Source organism: Ambystoma mexicanum, chromosome 12 (assembly GCF_040938575.1).
Source record: "Ambystoma mexicanum isolate Mex_15411 chromosome 12, UKY_AmexF1_1, whole genome shotgun sequence".
Lineage (NCBI taxonomy): Eukaryota > Metazoa > Chordata > Amphibia > Caudata > Ambystomatidae > Ambystoma > Ambystoma mexicanum.
The window spans coordinates 467,257,449-467,278,321 of record NC_090936.1 but is presented as its reverse complement, the minus strand read 5'-3'; the positions used below and the strand labels follow the sequence as shown (position 1 = coordinate 467,278,321).

Below are 20,873 nucleotides of genomic sequence, written 5' to 3'. Positions count from 1 at the left end.
GACCACAAGTAAAAAGATCACCTTCAAAGTGAGACATGTAGCTGCAAGAATGTGATGGGGCAAATGATGGCACGACCCAAAAAATATTGTAACCTTACCCAGGAATCATCTTGAAATTGCAAATGGTCCATTTGTACATCTCCATGAGTGAGTGATACCATTAAAAACAGAGGCTATATGGCAAGTCAATGCATGAATACCCTAATCATGGAACTAACTAGAAACATGTCTCAAACGGGCATAAAAGTATTTGGTGTGGGGCTTCCAATCAGATAATGTCTGCAATCTCATTACAGGGGTGCCAGTCCCTATATCACAACCTCCAGCCAGGAACTAGGATTCAAATTGGACTACATCAGGTGAGGCATCCTACTGGAAACTTTTGACAGCAGTTATACCCTCAGAGGTAGTCTCCTTGGGATGAAAGATCGATTAGTCCAGAAGGTCCCTGTGTCGTGTCCTGCGGGCCCAACCCAAAGCAATCAAATTAATAGTTAGCCCAAACCTCCAGAGCGGTCTCCACACCCCATAAGGGGAACACATAGAGAAGAGCGCATTGAGGGGGGAGGTAGGATTCTGACTGGGAAGCAAAAATGCTGATCTAAATAATCCTCTATGAAACAAAGGCTTAATTTAAAACCCCATGACAAAGGTCCCAATTGTAGAAGCCAGCTTCCTCCCTGCTGAGTGTATCCACCATGATATTCTCCTTCCTGGACATGTGGGTGACTGAATGGGGCACTTTGTTGCCCAAAAGCAAGTCATCATGGCCAGGCTGCAGACATGTTACCCAAATTCTAGACTTGGGACCATAAAGATGCAAGTAGCCATTAAACCCAGGAGCCTGAGGAACAAAGCCACTGAAAACCAGGCCATAAACCGAGAGATTGTTTGCTTGATCTGGGTGACTATTTATCATGAGAAGGCCTTAACATCTGGCTGGTCAAATACGCTCCCAATGACCTGAAGGTATCTAGAGGGAACCATGGACAACTTCAAGCTCAATGCAAATTCTGAGCTGATGGGCAAGTAACAAATCGCAAAGAAGTACTCCGACACCAGAGTACAAGACTGCGCTTTACAGAACCAGTTGTCCTCTTAGGGGAATATGTGAACATGACGGCTGCATAAATGGGCTGCTGCCACTGCTAAAAGCTTGGCAAGGACCCTCAGTGAAGAAGATAGATTGAAAGGCACATTTAGTGAATGGATTCCCTCCCACAACAGACCTCAGCTTCCTTCAGTGTCTGTAGTGGATGGTGACGTGAAAGGTGCAAGGACACCAACTACTCCTGGAGATCCAGGGGCTCATTTGTACCATGTTAACCAATTTCATCAGGCCTTTTTGTGGTTGAAGTTTAAAAGGGCAGAGATCCAGAATGGGAACCAGTCCCCTTCCCCTCTTCTTGGGGTTAAGGAAGTAATGGGAGTACCAGCCACCCCAAATCTAGGTAGTTAGAACAGGCTCTATAGCTTCTCAGAGTAGCAACTGAGCTATCTTAACAAGTAGAACTGTGTCTGGGGAAGGAAGTGGGATTGTGTTGAGGGAAGGAAGTCTCTTAATAAACAGCAGGCAATAGTGCTGAATACGAAACTGCAAGGCCCAAGAGTCGTAGTTGATGGAAATCCATTCCAATAAACGCAGCATAATCCCCCACTGGTGATAAATGGTGGAAGAACCTGCCAAATCATAGGGGTTTTGCCGTCATAGCAGCGGAAACAACTAAAGAATTGGAAGCCCCACCTCAAATTGTCCCTCTTGAAAGGAAGAATGTGGCATCTCTGCTGAGGCTTGTGGTGGCGTTTTGGAATCTGCCCTCTCTCTGTTTGAGAGATGGTTAGTGTGGGTAACAAAAACCCTAGATTGGAAAATTGAGGCTTAACTGTCTTGGCTGACAAATACAGTGGCATAGCTGTGGTGCTGGAAGTTTTGATATTTCTCCCTAAGGAGTTACCTGATTTGGTTTCAAAAAGATTGTGCCCATTGAAGGGCATGCCCAACAGCTTTATCTGGACATCATTAGCAAAACAGAACCTCTCCATTCAGGAGAGCCTGAGGACAACATTGCCTGTACCCATTGATCTGGCAGCAGAGTTAGCTGTGTCAAGGCCTGCTTTCGTCATATGTTTATTAGCATCCTTGCCATTGCTAACAAAACCTGAGAAGAGCTAAACTAGCAGAGGTTAGGATTTTGCTGCAGAAGCTGTCAAGTATCTTAGACTCCCCATCCAGGGAGAGCGATGGAGAAGATGCCTGTTTCGTGGCCAGAGGTGAGGCCTGTACCACAATATCTATCTTGTAGAGCTACTCTGCATGGTCTTTTTTCTGAGTGTCTGGGGGTGATTTGCAGGAGAGGTAGAATTCTGAACCTCTCCTTCATGATTTTATTTTTGATGCGCTGAAGATCGTGAATTGGCCTCAGACATTCCTATCCGCAGATCTTGGACAATATCTCTAGTACATGTTTAATGTTTGATTCTTTTATGGAACTCTTGCTATTGCATTTCTGGCTAACAGCTGTATATAAAAAGAGCTCAAGACCAAAGGAAATTCTGATTGAGACAGTATTAACCAATCCCACTCATTATTTCTCCTCTACCCACAAAGAAAACTCTACGTGTTGTTGAAGAGAATCCTCAGGTGCTTTCCTTCTGCAGCTGAACTAGCATGCTCATTACATGTGGAGCAGAGCACAAGCAAACGTTTACCCTAGACTGGAGAACACAGAAGCCAAGGCTCTGCTGCAAACTGTTAGCACTTCAGAGACAGAAGTGACATGCGAGGAGGCAAGGGGGCTATTTTGGAATCAGGCCGCCACCTTGACAGAGAGAACCGGATTTCAAGATGGTGGCACAGATAGTTGAATACTTAACCTGCAGATCTGCTGCGCGACTACCATTAATGAGAAGTTCCTTGGTTGAACTGTGGCAAAAGCCAATCATTGAGCCTGTAAAAAGGTCAGTAATCTGACCTTGTCACAAAGGGATAGGAACCCCTCTCAGCCTGGGATGGAGTCAGTCAGTCAAGGTGGAAGCCAGAGCCAGTCTTAACTCAGAGGAAGATTGCAATAGTAGAGAAGGCCCCAATGTCTGTCCCCTGCCAAAGAGCCTGTTGGTATCTGAATGGTACCATCTTGAATCACCCCATACCTCTGCAAACAAATGCTTGCCAGTCTTATTCGTATCATTGCAGACAACCACAGGCTCCAGAAACCAGGGCAGACCACCTGCAAGACTGTAACCCATCGGAGTCTGCAGACCAGACATTCTAGTTGGCAGAGTTCTCTTCGCTGGGAGAAGAGAGAGAACCAGCAAGTGCAGAGATGGATGATCCACTCAGCCAAAGGAAATGTGATGCACTACCAAGAATCAGCAGCACATGCCAAACTCTGGCAGCAGCAACAGAGACCTCTGAGAGACTCGCATCAATATGCAACAGAGCGTCTTACCACAAGACTCAATTCCCCAGTACTTACCTGTGAATTTGACTCAATACAGCATCCGAACATAAACTGGGACATTTACCTACGCAGGTCGCCATTTATGCAGCACTGTCCAACCATGCAGAAGAAAGGGGTCGGGCTTAGCCCCCTTTTTGTAACGGTGACCCTTGTAACAGCTCCTTGGTAGGGAAAACAGAACTAGATTGGTCAGGGTCAGAAAATCCAATGGGAGAAGGAAGATAAGATAATAAGAAGCACAGGAAATAGGAAGGTGTGGGTTATTTGGGTGAGGTCAGAAGAGGAGGAGTTGGAAGACCAAGAGACCAGCAGGAGTAAGGATGGTAGACTCTAGCGCTGAGGAGTTTTGAAGAAAAGAGGACGTTTTGGTTGGTGAGAGCAAGTGGTACTGTGTGGTGAGTGTACATGCAAGGAAGGCGATTGGGGGTGCTGGAGGGTGAGTAGAAAGTGTCTGAAAGAGGGATGTCAGAGTCACTGAGAAGAAGATGGGATGGAGTAGTAGTGTGGACAGGGGAGAGCAGTAGTTTGGTGAGGAGTAGTCGGGAGAGGAGCGAGGAGTAGCGAGGAGAGGGGCGAGGAATAGTAGAGTTGAGGGAGGAGATTAGATTAGATGGGGAAAGATTAGTAACATCAGAGGGTGAAGGTAGGCGGTAGAAGGAGGGAGAGACATTGGAGGGATAAAGGAGGAAGAAGTAGGGAGAGGAAGGAGAGAAGGTCAGTGGAGTTGGAGATAGGAGTCAAGCGGGAGGGGGAAAGCATTAAGAGGCAGGGAGAGGAACATCAGGGTGTGGGAGGAAGGAGACCTAGTCAGGATTGTTCATCTGAAAGGCACAGCCCTAGAACCCCCTTTAGAGCAAACCTCAACGATAGGTTAGGAATAGCGTAGGAAGTCCCTGAGGAAATTTAGATAGATAAGCATCGTCTTTAGGCCATCACCATCAGCCAGCTAACTAACTACTAGATAGTAGGGGGGAAACAATCAATATATACTAACCTGGAGCGGACTATAGGTGCCTGGGTTACAGAGAGTTTGGTGCTTTCCAGACGAGAGAGAGAGAGGGCCAGCCCTTTGAGCCAGTAAAAGAAAAATTGCTAAAAACCTTTGAACCACCTTTTGGGAGTTGGTGTGTTCTGTGGTCATGTGTGACATCCAGATCCTAGGAGTTAGAATAGGTGTACTCTCTTGAACCCTTAATGAACAACCACTCATTGCCCAGAGTATAAAAAGGGGCAAAACGCTGGCACTAGAGTTGGTGGTTGGAGCAAGCGAGGAACAGTCGATAGAGGAGCTAGAAGCAGTGAGAGAAACAAGTACACAGAAGGCAAGAGTAGGATTGAGGAAAGGAATGAGTACAAAGAGGTCTTTATGCATGGCTGCCAGATTCAAAGAAGCCTGTTCATATTTACAAAGCAGAAATAAAAGGTCATGATACTGTATAGTGGACTTCTGGCAGTCTCAGTCCACTGCCTGGCTGTTCTTGACAAGTGAATTCTAATCTGATCAATTCATTCTGCAAATGTTCCCTGTAGTATATACAGTTTGTGCAAGCACTATAGCACAGGTCATACAATGTTTAACCTTTCGCTGGGAAATATATTGATCATGTGCAATAACCACCATTGAAATTAATATTACAGGTTTTGAGTTCTGCTATGGTTCATAAGATACCTCAGTGTCTTAAGCACTTGTAGAGATCCATTTATATTTTCTCAATCAGAGTACCATAATTCTGGTTTGGTCTACTCAGCCTTTCCTTTCTCTGAGGTTCAACTTGAGTGCATATACACTTTAGTATAGTAATACCTAGTGTGCTACAGAACAAAGAACCTTGACCATGTAACGCTAGTATGGTACATGTCTGGAGCTCCGTTCCTCCAAACGATAGTTGTAAAATCGGGCTGTCACTCTGAAGAAAGAGAATAAAGTGTTACTCAGTAGAGATGATTAAGTAACCAAATTTGAGACTGGAGCCAAAGGGTTGAGGCTCATATCCAAGGTTTCCACTAGGAGATATAGTGATCCTCTATAAAAAATATTCTCTTACTTTCTAGTATTGTGCAACCTTCTGTGAAAAGGTCTTCCATCTCATATCTGGTGGCAATGTCAGCATGCTGCACGTTCTTTTTTTATGTAGGCCATTTGAGTGAAAAGATTTGTAGACAAAAGAACTGACCGAATGTCATAGGCCTCTGTCTAACATATATTTATGTCAGCTTTAAAATACAGTAGTAAACCCTGAATGAGATTTTTTTAGGCTCACATCAACTAGAAGTCTACAATCATTATCCTTTTGCCCAACATGTTTTTGAAAAGTAAAAAAAATTGTAATGTTGAGTTGTGTTTGTGTACTTTCCAAGTCACACAAATGCCCGTTTTCAAAAGAACAAGGAAACAATATGTTTGTTCAAGTGCAGAAATTGCAGACTGATCTGAAATCGTACTTTCACCTCTTAACCAAAGTGTGTGATCCTGGGCAATTCATTTAAGATCACTGTGCCCAACCTGTCAAAATTGCCAGTCCCTAAATATTTCAAAATTATCAGCCTTTAAGAGGGTTTAACGTCTCTTGGTAAGCTCTTTGAAAATGTCTGAATCAAGGTTTAACTGGCTAAAGTGTTGCTCCATATGTAATAATAGTGACCATTGATATACTTCGCACCATGACCCTCTTCTAATCTCAGTATATAAGAATACATCACCTTCCTGGTAGCCTTTATTCTGTTATTCCTGCAGCTGGGACCCTAGCGATAGTTAAATGGCCCTGTGACAGATATCTCCTACAGAATAATTGCAGTCAAGACCAGCCCTAGTCAGTGCTGGTGTGCCGACTACAAATGGTATGTAGAGATCCTGACCCTTTCCTCTACCGCTTTCAGCGGGATTCAGTCTTTGGCCGCTTTCTTCAGGACAAGTGCATTGAGTTCGTAATGTTCTCTATACAATATCCAAATCATGCAGTTTTGTGAGGATATCTTCGGGTATCAACAGAGCTAATCAATTGTTCCCTTGGTCCTAAGGGGTTAAAAAAGACAAGAAAAGACAAATGGAAACTGCCATCAGTCTAAAAAATGTTTCTGACAGTGGGTACTTTGTTCACGTTTCTTCGTGTTGGAGGAATCCTTACCTACACTTCGGTACTTTGAACTGGATTCTCTATGTGGACATGCTAGTGGTGGAACAATGCATGGACTCTTCTTGACTTCTGCGTTAATTGTCTTGCTGGGGTCTGTGGAGTCAAAGAATGTATTGGGCTAGAGTCATTATTTTATAGTAAATCGAAATTACTCAAGATAGCCCAAGACATAAGAGGATAATTCACCTGTCTTCACTGTGGTGCCGAGTGACGTGGAGAATCTGGTACGGTTCCTCTATGTTTGTGGTTTATACACGGGTCGCTGCAATCAATGAAAAACAAACCTCCCGTTACTCTTAGTGCCTAGTTGCCTAACTTGCAACAAGGCTATACTAGGTCGTTCCTATTGTTAGCTGCACGGAGCTTGTCTCGGATCAAAATAATATAAAACCCCTAGGTGCCTGCATGTCAGTTACATATAGCAGTGTAAACAGGATGGAAAGGTGTTCCGTGTGAAGAGCCGTTTTTCCTAAGTAAAGCCTTGCGTCCACCCATATTTACTAAACAAGAGTGCAGAGTGCCATTTCTCTATATTCTATCAGCATCAAGGCCCAGAGTGCTTATTCTGCTTACCTCAATGGTTTCCCTGTTCGTGCCGCATCTACGTCGGTTGTTTGTTTACGGCACCATTTTGGATGGTGGTTCGTTTATATTACCGCATAGTGGTCACGTGACGGTATAGTCTTTTCAATCTAGGGGAGCTAAAAGACACCTAGAGATTAATTGATGTATATATGGAGTGGTCTCTACATCTGTGTATGTTCTGTGGTATAATTTTCAGTTATGCTCAATCCACGGACGGCTCTGGATCTCGCGAAGGGAGCTGGGATATGTAGTCCCTTCGTGTGCTGCATCCTTTGTTTATGTGATGGAAGCTTGGCCATCAAGCACAGTTATCAAGCCCCGTGTCTTTTTCTTCTCCATCGGTTTTGTCATCGTTTAGGAGGCATGGCTCTAAATTACATATTATATTATAGGAGGATGCTGGGATGTGTTGTCCCGTTATGCGTATGTTCTGGTATTGCTGGCCCCTGTGGCTATGTTATCATTTGCAATTCGTCAGAACATATTTTTCGAGGATTTTTGCCCGAGCATTTTATCAGGACAAAGAAACCCAGAGGTATGATAAAACATAGTTATCGAGCTCTGTGTCTTTTATCTCAGTCGGTTCTGTCATCCCTCCGGAAGCGTGACTCCAGGTCGCAGGAGGATGCTGGGATGTGTGGTCCCGTTTTGCGTGTGCTACGGTATTGCAGGCCAATGTGGCTGTGTTGTCATCTGCAATTCGTTAGGACATATTTTTCGAGGATTTTTTGAACATTTTGTCAGCAGAAAGACTCGCAAACAACTTGAAGGACAGGAATTACCCGCACAAAATAATCAAACAAGCCAGAAAGAGGGCTAGGAATATACCAAGGGCAATAACCCTCAATCAGCAAGGCAGAAAAGAGAGAAGCGAAAATACAATAACAGCCGTTTGTAGCCATTTACCTATAACCAACCGACTAAGAGAGAAATCCGAAAAGCCTGGCACATATTGAATGTAGAGGAGAACATACTACCTGAACCCCTTTTTGCAATAAGGAGAAGGAAAAATCTGAGAGACAGTCTGGTACATACGTATAAAGATGTTCCAACACCAATGGACACAACAACACTGTGGAACACATCAAGACCACTGGGACACGCACCGTGTGGGAACTGTACAGCCTTTAAATTCACTGAACGAACAACATCCATCGATGTAGGATGGAAATACCCCTGGGAACAGATATTTCACAAACTGCAATTCCAACAATGTGGTATACATAATCCAGTGTCCATGCAACAAAAAATATATTGGGATGACCACGAGGGCCATCAAACTACGGATCGGAGAACATAGGTCCAATATTAGAACTAAGAAACGAACAGCTCCCTTAGTGGAACATTATATTGGAATGAAACATACAGAGAATGACCTCAAATGGACCATAATGGAAAAGGTTACAATACCAAAAAGGGTGGGCAATGTACTGGCTCTCCTGCTTAGGAGAAAATAACAATGGATTTTTAGATTACAGAGCCAGAAGTTTGGCCTCAACGAAGAAATTTGTTGGCAACACTGGCTGTCCAGTGAAAATATGAACACAGATAACGTAGGACAGAAAATGTTGATAGGTACACAATGATAACACGTCCTACCTCTGGGTTACTTTGTCCTGATAAAATGCTCGGAAAAAAATCCTCAAAACATATGTTCTGACGAATTGCAGATGATAACATAGCCACAGGGGCCAGCAATACCAGAACATACGCATAACGGGACCACACATCCCAGCATCCTCCTATAATATAATATATAATCAGGAGCCACGCCTCCTAAACGATGACAAAACCGATGGAGAAGAAAAAGACACAGGGCTTGATAACCGTGCTTGAATATATGGCCAAGCTTCCATCACATAAACAAAGGATGCACCACACAAAGGGACTACATATCCCAGCTCCCTTCGCGAGATCCATAGCCGTCCGTGGATTGAGCATAACTGAAAATTATACCACAGAACATACACAGATGTAGAGACCGCTGCATATATACATCAATTAATCTCTAGGTGTCTTTTAGCTCCCCTAGATTGAAAAGACTATACCGTCACGTGACCACTATGCGGTAATATAAACGAACCACCATCCAAAATGGCGCCGTAAACAAACAACCGACGTAGATGCGGCACGAACAGGGAAACCATTAAGGTAAGCAGAATAAGCACTCTGTGCCTTGATGCTGATAGAATATAGAGAAATGGCACTCTGCACTCTCATTTAGTAAATATGGGCGGACGCAAGGCTTTACTTAGGAAAAACGGCTCTTCACACGGAACGCCTTTCCATCCTGTTTACACTGCTATATGTAACTGACATGCAGCCACCTAGGGGTTTTATTTTATTTTGATCCTAGACAAGCCACGTGCAGCTAACAATAGGAACGACCTAGTGTACCCTTGTTGCAAGTTAGGCAACTAGGCACTAAGAGTAAAAGGAGGTTTGTTTTTCATTGATTGCAGCGACCCGTGTATAAACCACAAACAGAGGAACCGTACCAGATTCTCCACGTCACTCAGCCCCACAGTGAAGACAGGTGAATTATCCTCTTATGTCTTGGGCTATCTTGAGTAATTTCGATTTAGTATAAAATAATGACTCCAGCCCAATACATTCTTTGACTCCACAGACCCCAGCAAGACAATCAACACAGGAGTCAAGAAGAGTCCATGCATTGTTCCACCACTAGCATGTCCACATAGAGAATCCAGTTCCAAGTACCTAATTATAGGTAAGGATTCCTCCAACACAATGAAACGTGAACAAAGTACCCATTGTCAGAAACATTTTTTAGACTGATGGCAGTTTCCATTTGTCTTTTCTTGTCTTTTTTAACCCCTTGGGGCCAAGGGAACAATTGATTAGCTCTGTGGATACCCGAAGATATCCTCACAAAACTGCATGATTTGGATATTGTATAGAGAACATTACGAACTCAATGCACTTGTCCGGAAGAAAGCGGCCAAAGACTGAATCCCGCTGAAAGCGGTAGAGGAAAGGGTCAGGATCTCTACATACCATTTGTAGTCGGCACACCAGCACTGACTAGGGCTGGTCTTGACTGCAATTATTCTGTACTAGGGTCCCAGCTGCAGGTATAACTTTTCACTAACTATCCTTCTGCCATTTATGTGTTAAAAAACTTGGGTATAGACAGGAGGCGACCACCTTCTGACTCCCATTTGTTGTTACTCAGCCTTTATTCTGTTTCTACTATCTATGCTACAGTACTTGTATGGTATATGGACTGGGCAGCTGGAGTACATTTCTAGCCCATCGCACGCCCAACACAAACCTGCTCTTAATGTCCTATTGCTCTTCAAAGGTACCTCACAGATAATCCATGTAATTCCTTACACATCAGAATATACGCTCTTCTCTCCATCTTGATATATGGTCCACGTTGTGAATCAAGAAGCCCCAAAGCTCCTGCAAAATACATCTTTTGTACCCTGCTACACCACCCTCCCCTCCTTTGTCTGTGGCATTTGCACCCATACTCCCATCTTCTAATTTTGCCCCTTTCCCTCTTCAGACTATTGTCCCCATTCTCTGTATGGGTACCATATACCAATTCCCAGACAAGCCAGGTGCTCTGAGACCACTATAGTGGTGATTTGGACAAGTGTAAAATCTTGTGTCATAAAATAACATGCATTTTCATTGCTTCCTTTTAGGAAAGACCAGAGGTCGAAGTGGGCGGGAGCGGTGTTCCCATACTTTTTATTTTTAAGTTTCACTGTCCCTGTACTTTTATTTTTAAAAGAAACCATTTTGGAATGGTTTATTTTTAAAATAAAAGTGTAGCAAGAAGTTGAAGCTTGAATTTCAGTGCACTGTACTGCACATTCCCATATATAGCAGGTGGGTTTGTTTGGAGGTTTTGATTGTGTGTGGGAGGGCGTGCAGGGATGGGGTTTGTGGGGAGCGGGGCAGGCCAGCAGGGAACATAGTTCCACTACTTCTCTTCGTACACTTCGACCACTGGGAAAGACTTTACATTTTGGTGCTGGCCCTCCATAATACATTTGTGTCTCTACTTTTTGCTACTGTTTTGAACCTTTCCTGACTTTTGGAGGTACGTTGAAGTATTTTTGTTCCACTTCACATGCTAATCTGTTTTGGTGGCGATGACCAGTCTGTATTGCTATCAGTGCAGGAGAACTCTGTTCTCCTTTGTAAAGTTGTTTGTTTATTTTACCTGCACACATCACCTACAGTGAAGTGCAGTATGGACACTGTGTCCCTGTAACTTTGGTCTTAGCTACTTTGTGGTTACTTGCATGATGTGTCCAGGATTAGCTGATGGCAGCAGATACTTTTATAGTGTTTTCTTTTTTGTAGTCTTGCGCACATTTGCATTTGACTGCTTAATGCCATATAGAGTACTGTATACTCTAAAATGGCAGTGCCACAAGACATTGACCTGCCCTTTGGCCATGCTGTCTTTTGATCGTCTTCCTGCCCTGGAGTGAACAGATTTTCCAGATATGGTAATCATTTTCACAGGGAAAGCTCTAGCTTTCCCAGGCAAAGTGGTGGTCAGTGTGTGTGGCTGGATGTTGGGGGCAGGGTCTGTCTGGACCCATTGCACCTCTCTTCCAGGTGTGTCTATTTCTGATCACATGCAGTGGCCAGAGGCTGTCCAGGATTGGACAGCCCCTGCCAATTTGAATAGTGCAGATCCTTGTCATAGGTGGGCTGGGGACAACTCCAGCCAGATTCCTGCATGAAAGGAAAACTTCAGCCATTCTTCAGATCAACGCTGGACCCAAGACCCTTATGAAGGACAGGAAGACCTGGAACATTTCAATGGAAGATCGCCAACCGTCCTTTCTTCACTTGGTGGGTAAGCCCAGTCTCTCTGCCGATCTCAAAAAGACTCATCAGTGCTTTGACTCCTTGACAAGCAGAAACAACCAGTCCTGACTGCTGCTCGAAGATCCAGTCACACAAAACACTCAGAACAGTCCGAGAACCATCCTGTGGGCTTCGCAGACGCCTCCTGGACTACTTTCCTGAAATGGTCATCATTCCGACTGGAGTCTTGGGACTCCGCAAATCCTCAGCTTCTAGAACAAGTAGCATTTCCCTGAAGCTGCAGCTCTCCACCACGATTTCTGCCATTTTGCTCAAGTGGCCATCGCTGCTCGACACCTGCATCATGTCCTGGGAGTCGCGAGGTGGTCCCGAAGTCAGTGTCTCCAGAGTGCCAAGCTGTCCCATTCCAGTCCACTGGAGCACAGAACTGCAAACAAGGCAGACCAAAGAACACCACAAATGAAGAAACCAATGGAACCAAGGCACAACAATTTCAGGGACTTCTACATTGGTCCGTAAGTGAATCAGAGTACAGGAGGTGAATAAACATACCTGTTTTGCCCCTGCTCTCCATACGGTTGTATGGATGAAATGTCTGAGCCCCATATCTCACTTGCCTTGGACTGAACGCTGGTGTTCTGGCCTGGTATTCTCTGCTGCCTCTTCCTGAAGGTGGTTGGATTGGACAAGGGCCTTTTAAAACCTTTTCTCTTGTTTTTACTGAACCTTGAAACACAACTACTTGTTGGTTTAAGCCAACACATGTGAAACTTCCTAAGAGACTCTTAGCTTCCTGAAAAGACTTGTATTGGTACCGGTCACGCTAAGGGCACCACTAGGCCCCTCATTTCTAGCTAGGAAAGTGATTTTTAAAGTTACAACCTTAATTTTAAAGTTCTATGGTGCTTGCTAACTTCTTTCTTCTCAACTGATTTGTTCTCAAAGTCTTATGATATGATAGGTTATTTATAACGCGCTTAATACCCAGAGACCTCTAAGCGCAGACCTGGGGATCGAACCTGTGTTGCTCTGTGTTGTCTTGCTTCCCAGGTGAGCACATTGCCTCTGAGCTTTTAGTTCTTTATTCACTTGCTTTACTACAGTACAGTACCCTGAAAAGTATTTCTAACTTTGTTTAAATCATAAGCGTTAGTGCTCTTAGCAGATCACACCAAGGTGAATGTATATATATTAGTAGTGAATGTTTTAATGTGTTACTTACCTCTGGTTTTTAATTGATGAGAGTTGTCTAAGGCCTAGATAAATAACTATTTTTACACATTCTGCCTAAGTTGTATTATTAGGAGTGCTCTCTGTGTGCTTAACTGAACCAAGTCTAAGCCTTGCTGTTCAGTCACACTACCCAGATAGAGTTTGGCTAGATTTGTCATTGGCCCTATTGTGGGAGGTCAGGAGGAGGAAATGGACACACATTTGACATTTCACTTTTAAGTTTATTAAAGAAAAGGAATTATGAGTAGCTTTCCCTATACTACAAGGCATCTCTACCTAACTAACTCAACAACTAGGTAAGGTGCTTGTCAGTCGTCAGTGAATGTCTAGAAATTAAACTGTCCACCGTCCAACTCTAAGCCTGTCTGACCCTATCACTATCTTCTCAATAACTTAAAGTCAGGAGAATGCCTGCCTTTCCAAAGTCTTGTTGATTTCTCACCAACCTTTCAATAGTTCATCTTCAGGTAGTCTCTGGTGACTGCTTTTATCACATTGTATAGTTCATTCACTGTTGTATTGGGCATTTGTTTCTTCCACAAATAGTTTTTTCTCCTATTACCCCGCTAAACTTACCCAACCACTATCTTTTCCTGCTGGACTAATTCTCAACAGTTCACAGTGCTTGCATCCTTTCTATTCTTTGCCTTGAAATGTATTTACTATGTCAACCTTGTTTTCAGGCTTCTCTTTAATCACTTGGCCCTCTGTTTTGATTAGGCCTTCTTGGCCTTGATTGATGTGAATTTGATCACTGACAGAATATTTCTCATTTACTCCTCTTTGTACTGGTTTTACAATATTTTTCTCTTGACTGTCGAGTATGCACATTCCAATAATGATTCTCATTCACTCCCCGGGTCTCCCGTTACCTTCTGTTCTTAGGGCTAACATCACAAGGGTGTTTGGCCATTGAGGGTTAGCTCACTTTCCCTCCAACTTGGTTTCTCATGGCCTTTAACCACCTTCTCTTCTGTCTTGTCATCTCAGATCGCCGTACGGTATTAAGTATACCAGTTTCTTCCATGTCAGCTGAGATAGAATGGCTTCAGCGTGTTGTGAGGACCTTTAGTCCACCACAAACCTCCCGTGGTCACGCCACGCATCCCGCTCCCGTACTCCAGACCTCCTCGCTGCCGACTGTCGCGCGTCCGTCACCTATCGTCCTCTTACGATTGTTGGACGTTGCGCGATTTGCCTCTGCTTCTCTCGTTAGTCAACGTTTGAGCCTCGCGGGGTGTTTCTTCATGTCTGCAGGTTCCTCCCCTTTTGGGACTTACGTCAGTGTGGGCCATCCCTCGTGCAAGCCTTTGTTCCTTCTTCTCTATCTCCTGCAGATTCTTTTGTCCTCCAACACCCTCTTTTCTGTTCCAATATAATGGGAAATCTTTGATTTCCTGTTGGCAATAACACATACTGGTTTTCTTTTCACACACATTTTCACCAGCAAGGTTTGAAGATGTTAATTTGCCTTCTATTTCCTGTTGGCAAAAACACATAGTGGTTTTCTTTTCACACATTTTCACAGCAAGATTTTGGAATGCCTACTGGGGAGTTCCTCACAGGAACGGGAGTCCTTGTCCCCAAAGGTGAAGTCTACCCTGGTGAGGTCCCACTTGCCTCTGCCCCTAGGGAGGGTATTGCGGAGCAGTCTCAACTCCCCAGTCTCACAGAGGGAGAGGAGGCTCCCCCTTGGGTAGAAGGGATGAATTCCCTTGATTCGTTATACTGTTCATCAGAATAGGCTGGCCTCTCAACATGTGTCCACCGACCGGATTGTGAAAATCCATCTTTACACTTCGAATCGGTCTCCTGTATCATAAGCATTTTTACAATTTGTGAGACTGATTATCTGAATGTTGTTGTAATGCTAGAGCATGTGTCCCTTTTTTATACAGCTATTCATTTGTGTCCCGCATTTATACTACAGCCTGCATACTTCCCCCGTGGCTGCTATTGTTAAAATGTGTCCCATGCTAGAACACAAGTACTCCCATCATGCTAATGCGGACGTTAAAATACCAATTGTTTATTATTCTAATTCCAGCACGGATGAAGGGCTAAGTGGACTTTAAGGTGATTTCCATGCTTATTGTGGTTGCTGCCAGGGCAACAGCTGTCATGGTTGGTGGGGGTTGCGGGACGAACAGAGATTCTGAATCCCTTTATGTCTGCTCTGTAGGAGTTAGGCGGAGGAAGGTAAGAAGAAGGAAAAAATCAAGAAGAAGGAATTAAAAGGGAAAGGTGAGCATAGGAGAAGGCTTAAGATCTGGAAACAGAAACACTAAAGACAGGAAACCACCACAAGGAAGGAGCAAGGCAAAATCAAGGAGAGGTAGGTGTTTGAGAGGGGGAGAATGGAGGAAATAGAGCAAAATGGAGGCAAAGAGGTGTTGGAGAAGGGGAGAGCACTGCCAGAAAGTAGTGGAGAGGAGGAGGAGTACAGCCAGATCAATAGGACCAAACCCAACTCAGGAAGTTCAAAAGACAGATGAAGTTAGTTGGGCAGTGGAAAGCAAAGCTGTAGGGGCCAACGATTCAAAGAGGTGTCAGCAGTAGGACAGAGAGCTGAAAGCCCAATTCACCTGTGGCAGAGAACTGACATAACCAAACAACCCTAAAAAAGCGAGGGACAAAAAAAGAAAGACAGTGACAAAGACTAGTTGGTAGTCAAAACCAGATATTGTGAAAACTGTTAAGTCCACCAACAACACTACATAATACTTGTCCTGAAAGCTGCAAAGGTTTGCCCAGAAGAGAATGCAGGCTAGCCAGAAGCCAAAATCAGGAGCTACTGGAAAGACTCCAGACACCACAAGAACACTTGCAGAGTGATCCCAAGCAATCAGCATATTTCTACTATGAAACCAGTACACATAAAAGGGAAGATGGGGGTATAATGATGGCAGCCTAAGATCAACGGGGAAGAAATGAAAGGTCATCTGAAAACTATCTTCATCATTCTCCGTGACATTGAGCCTTTGAAAAGAAGGGAGTGTATTGTGAACCGTTTTCCTATGAATATTTGTTGACCTTCAAACATAGGTTGAGGACCCCAACCAAGACAGGCACTGGACCTTGTGTAAATTCGCTGCACTTATCAGTTATGCGACCTCATGTGGTTTACAGTGATATTTCCTACCTTGGTTTTCACTTTTGCACCTACTTCAATCTATATGTGTGAGGGCAGAATTCCATTGTTGGGGTTTCTAAGTCTAACATTGTGAATTCCCTAAACCTTTTACTGTCTTTTCAATTCTCTCTGTGTGTAGCAGTAGGAAATATTGTGGTATATCTCAAAGCCAAATGTGGTCTCAATGTTGTGCGATTTCTTGACATACAAAGCCAATTTAGTGACAAGAGGTCTGATGTCAACAAAATGCCTCTTGCAGTTAGATACAACCTCAGTGCCTAAAACATACTCTGCAGGCTTTGACAGCCACAAATGCCACATTGTTAAATGGGAGCAATAACTGAGAAAATGTCCAGTGGAAAGTCCTGAAATAATCAGATTGCTGTCAGTTGAACATTATAGAGGTGTATGGCTCTGTCTCTCTGAAGACAGGTAGACAGAGGGATGGAGACTAAAGTGTCAACTTTGAAGCACCTTAAAAGGTCCCTCCTTGAGACTACTGCCCAGTTTACATGCATTGTGCTGAAGTGCTCTTACCTTGACCTTCAGGAGGAATCCTTTGAGGTAAATACACTCAGGGTACTCTTGAATACAGCGTTTTTGTGGGACAAAAATGCATGCAGCACTTCTTAAGATGTTATGCCACACTAACTCTGAAGAAACGAAGATCTACCTTGCACGCTAGAGATATCTTCTTGAAAAAGCTGCCATACAATAAAAGCCTTTTGAAAATGTTTGTACTCACAGAAAAAGAGAAAAAACATAGCAGTGGAAAGAAGTAACACAATTGCTGTAAGAAAACCACAGCTCAGGCAAGTCATACTTATATACATAGTCAGGCATCTAATCTTCATACGTAGACAGAGGTGGGTGGATTTTTAACTGTGAATTGAGAGGTGCAAAGGAGACTGAATTTCAAACAGTGTGATTTCTACCACTCTGCATTTGAACTTTTTCATTAAACCCACCCATTAAATATAAACACACTCTAAATACATACCTTTTCCTAGTCTCCATGAAGACCTGGGGGCCGTTCCCACCTGGATCCAGTATTTTGTCAATCTGCATCTGAGCCTTTCGGTACATCTTGTGCCGCTCTCTGGTGTCAGTGAGCCCCATCAGATCCACCACTGGGAACTCGTAGTGACCCTTTCGCTTGGCCCTGAGACGTATCTTATTGCGATGATGCTCAATCTCGGATTTGTGTCGAAGTGCTGTTTGAATCTAATGTAAAACACAACAGGAAAATGCAATGTTGTTATTTTAGGTTTAACTGAATAAGTACATTAATTGACAAATTCTTTAACACCAACTTTTTTCTATTGTGGGTGGAATATGTACTCTCGGTATCCTCGTGTCACCTTCTGGCACTCCTGTACAGTTTCTCAATAGTCCATGTTATCTATATAGTTACTCCTAATGGACTTATCGCTTACACACTAAACCACAAACCTCATTACAGGACACCATTTTATTTTGGCCCATGTTAAATAGGCAACATCTAAAGCAATCCCATACACTGGCTCTTGATTTTGGCTTCACCCCTTACGGTTTGGGTTAGTACACTGGGGTTTTAGATCAGTCTCTCTAAGAGGATTGTTTCATTCTCTCCTCGGATAGTGGCCTATCACCTGCCCTGAGGGAGACACAGTGGCTCTCCCCAGAAGCTGTAACATCTGCTGCAATCGGATGATCATCAAATGTCAAAGGCTGCTAGTTCCGTGTCGGTAATTGAGTTATTTTCAGAGAAGCCCCATTAATCATTTGCTCAACTTCTTGCAGCCCGAACCCAGTCTTCCTCTGCTGTTGACCTTTCAGAATTATAGAATGTTTTACATTTCTTTAAATAATGTTACCCTCTATTCCTAATTGTTCTTCAACACCTATTGGATGGAGAGAGAGAGAGACTCTGTTTTTTCAAATGGTTACTCTGTAGTTGACCTGCCATCAATCCTCCTGTCCCCTAGATTGCCCAGTTTTGACGGGCAGGGCTTGTGAAAAGCACTGCAGAGAAGCAGACATCTGGGTACTCAGTGACAAACACCTCACCTATGGCTATATTTAGAGGGTCCAGGCTGTAAGCCACACTTTACACTGCCCACACCTATGTTCCTTCTAAGCTAAGCACATGTGCTATTGCCCAGCTTCCCTTTAGATGCTGCTGAGACGAGTATTAGTAGCGGACACACACAATTCATATCTTTTCAAGGATTCACAGGGCACATGCAACAGCAGTTTTCCGACATTTGCTTTCTCTCTTAAGAAATCTAAATTACACTAACTTGTCTCAATATTCTGGTCTAGCACTATATACATTACCCCACTATAGGAGGGTGCCCATGACATATTAACACCAGAATATGCCGTCAAGAAGTTTATAAGCACTATCGAAATCAGAATCCTTTAACAGTTCTAACAGCGATCTCACGCATGACTCTTATCCTTGGCTCTATCACACTTGACCTCATAACTAGCACTTCTGCCCCACAGCTGTATTTAGCCATTACATTAACCTCAAATCTGCCTACCTAGGCTCTGCGAAAGGTTGCCAGACTTAACTGCACCCCCTTGTTGTGTTTGCTTTAAAATGAACAGTGTGAATGAACCAGAATTTCAGTTATTCTTGAACCTTAGCAAAAGCAAAGGCCCCACAAGTCACAGAAACACACTGTCACCTCAAATCCCAGATACTGACTGTACCTAAGCAGACTACATAGGTTAGTAAACGGATTGCATGCTTTCAATTACTTGTACATAGGTCATACCTTTGGATTGTACGTGTTGTCCTGTTTTGTTTCTCCCAGGCACTTCGAATCAGTACTATTGTGAGTTTGAAACCTTATAAAACTCAATCATTCATTTGCTCTTAAAGGATTTTAGGTCAGGAAATGTCATGCCCAGTCTCTCCTGCTTTAGCAATACTATGACTATCCTATTAGGGGAGTCCGACCTTGCAATATCATATGTTGGGCCTGCAAAGAATTATGGGTATTGAATATTCCTGGCACGACTCAAACATAGCATCATAGCAATGGATATTCAGACAACTACAATGCTTATTATGCAATCTGCATTACTTTAAAGTTTTCAGAGTACCACTGGACATACATAGACTAACAAATTCTATGGTAATTCTTGCCTATAAATGAACAGTTTCTTTTAACACTTATTTACTCCTACCCAACAACATTGCGGTGACGATATTTTGCAAACAGTCTTGCTTGCAATGCAGAATAATAGTGTGTATGCTTGGCAGGAAACATTTTCTATGCACCTTTGCCTCCATAGTTTCCTATGGATCCCATTATGTTAGCTTTCTCTTTAAAGGGAGCCTTCATCGTCACTTCTCTTGCCTTTTGCTCACTTGTTATGGTGAAACTGATCAGTCCTTCAGACTATCAGTACTGGTAGACTGATCCCTTTTGCAATGCTTGCATCTCTACATTGAACACAGCACTTTACAAGGCAGTGCAATGGGCATACTTTTGTATCACCCTAGCTTTTTACACCTAGAATTTATGGTTACCTCTATATGTGTTTTGAAGAATCCTTGGATGTCAACCCTTCTCATATACGGCTGACCCTTCCCATGGGGCCAGGGTGGTGCAGCCACAGTCCAATAATTCCCCTGGGGGTGGTGCACCATGGGAGGATAATATGGGGAGGAGGAAACCCTTATGGGACAAGGGAGGACCAGTCTTGGAGAACGCAGTATCCCACACCCCCCTTTTCAACCTCCCTCACCCTCTCACCCTGCGAAGGGTACCACAGCTTCCCAAAGCTCAATGTACTTCTGTAAGGTAGAATACCTAAACACACTAACCCATACTGGGGCAGAGAAGGGCATAAGAATCTTATTGTCAAACTGGGACGAAGAAGATTCAGAACATGCAGAAGTATAAGATTAGAAATACTGCAACTAAGAAGAGGCGCAGAGGAATGAGGAGCACTGCGCCGAAGCAGCAAGAGTAGTCTAGTCGACATGGGCCAGATGTTTTCATAATACCGAGGAAGGACTCAACCAAATGTCAAGCCCTCCCTGAAGAAACGAGAAGGATAAAGTGGAGAGAAGGCAGGCCGGGATGCCACAACAGGAGCACGCAACCGCCAGGAGGTATGGATGGACCACTCCAAGAAGAAGGGAGAAGAAGCTCCTGACGCCCTGTGGAGATGGCAAATATGTGGAAAAGGAGCATGACCTCGAAAGGAAGTTTCCCTCGCAGACCCACCTCAAGCAACAGGGAGACGTTGACCAGTGAAGAAGCACAGAGGTGGGCCAGAAGCGTCACAGAAGCCCCAAGTCCACTACAGACCATACGGACAGTTACATGGATGCAAGGAAAGGCTTAAGGGGCCCAAGGCAATGGTGTAGAAGCTGGGAACCTGGAAAGAGTCAAGAGTCACAGGCCTGGGACCCCAACAGTGAATATATAATCAGTGGGGAAAGCATCCAGACCACTCATCCTAGTCACAGTACCTGGCAGGCTGGTAGAACAAGTAGACTGA

The 20,873-nt window shown here is 43.8% G+C and overlaps 1 protein-coding gene across 2 annotated transcripts in view; it reads right to left on the bottom strand.

Annotated features, from left to right (window-relative positions):
- Window positions 1–20,873, bottom strand: part of KIAA1549 (KIAA1549 ortholog) — a 644,398-nt gene that overhangs the window by 90,864 nt on the left and 532,661 nt on the right. For both annotated transcript variants that reach the window (XM_069628735.1, XM_069628736.1), the window contains one exon: window positions 17,368–17,591. In XM_069628735.1, the coding sequence (XP_069484836.1) occupies window positions 17,368–17,591 (224 nt within the window). The remainder of the gene's footprint in view (window positions 1–17,367; window positions 17,592–20,873) is intronic.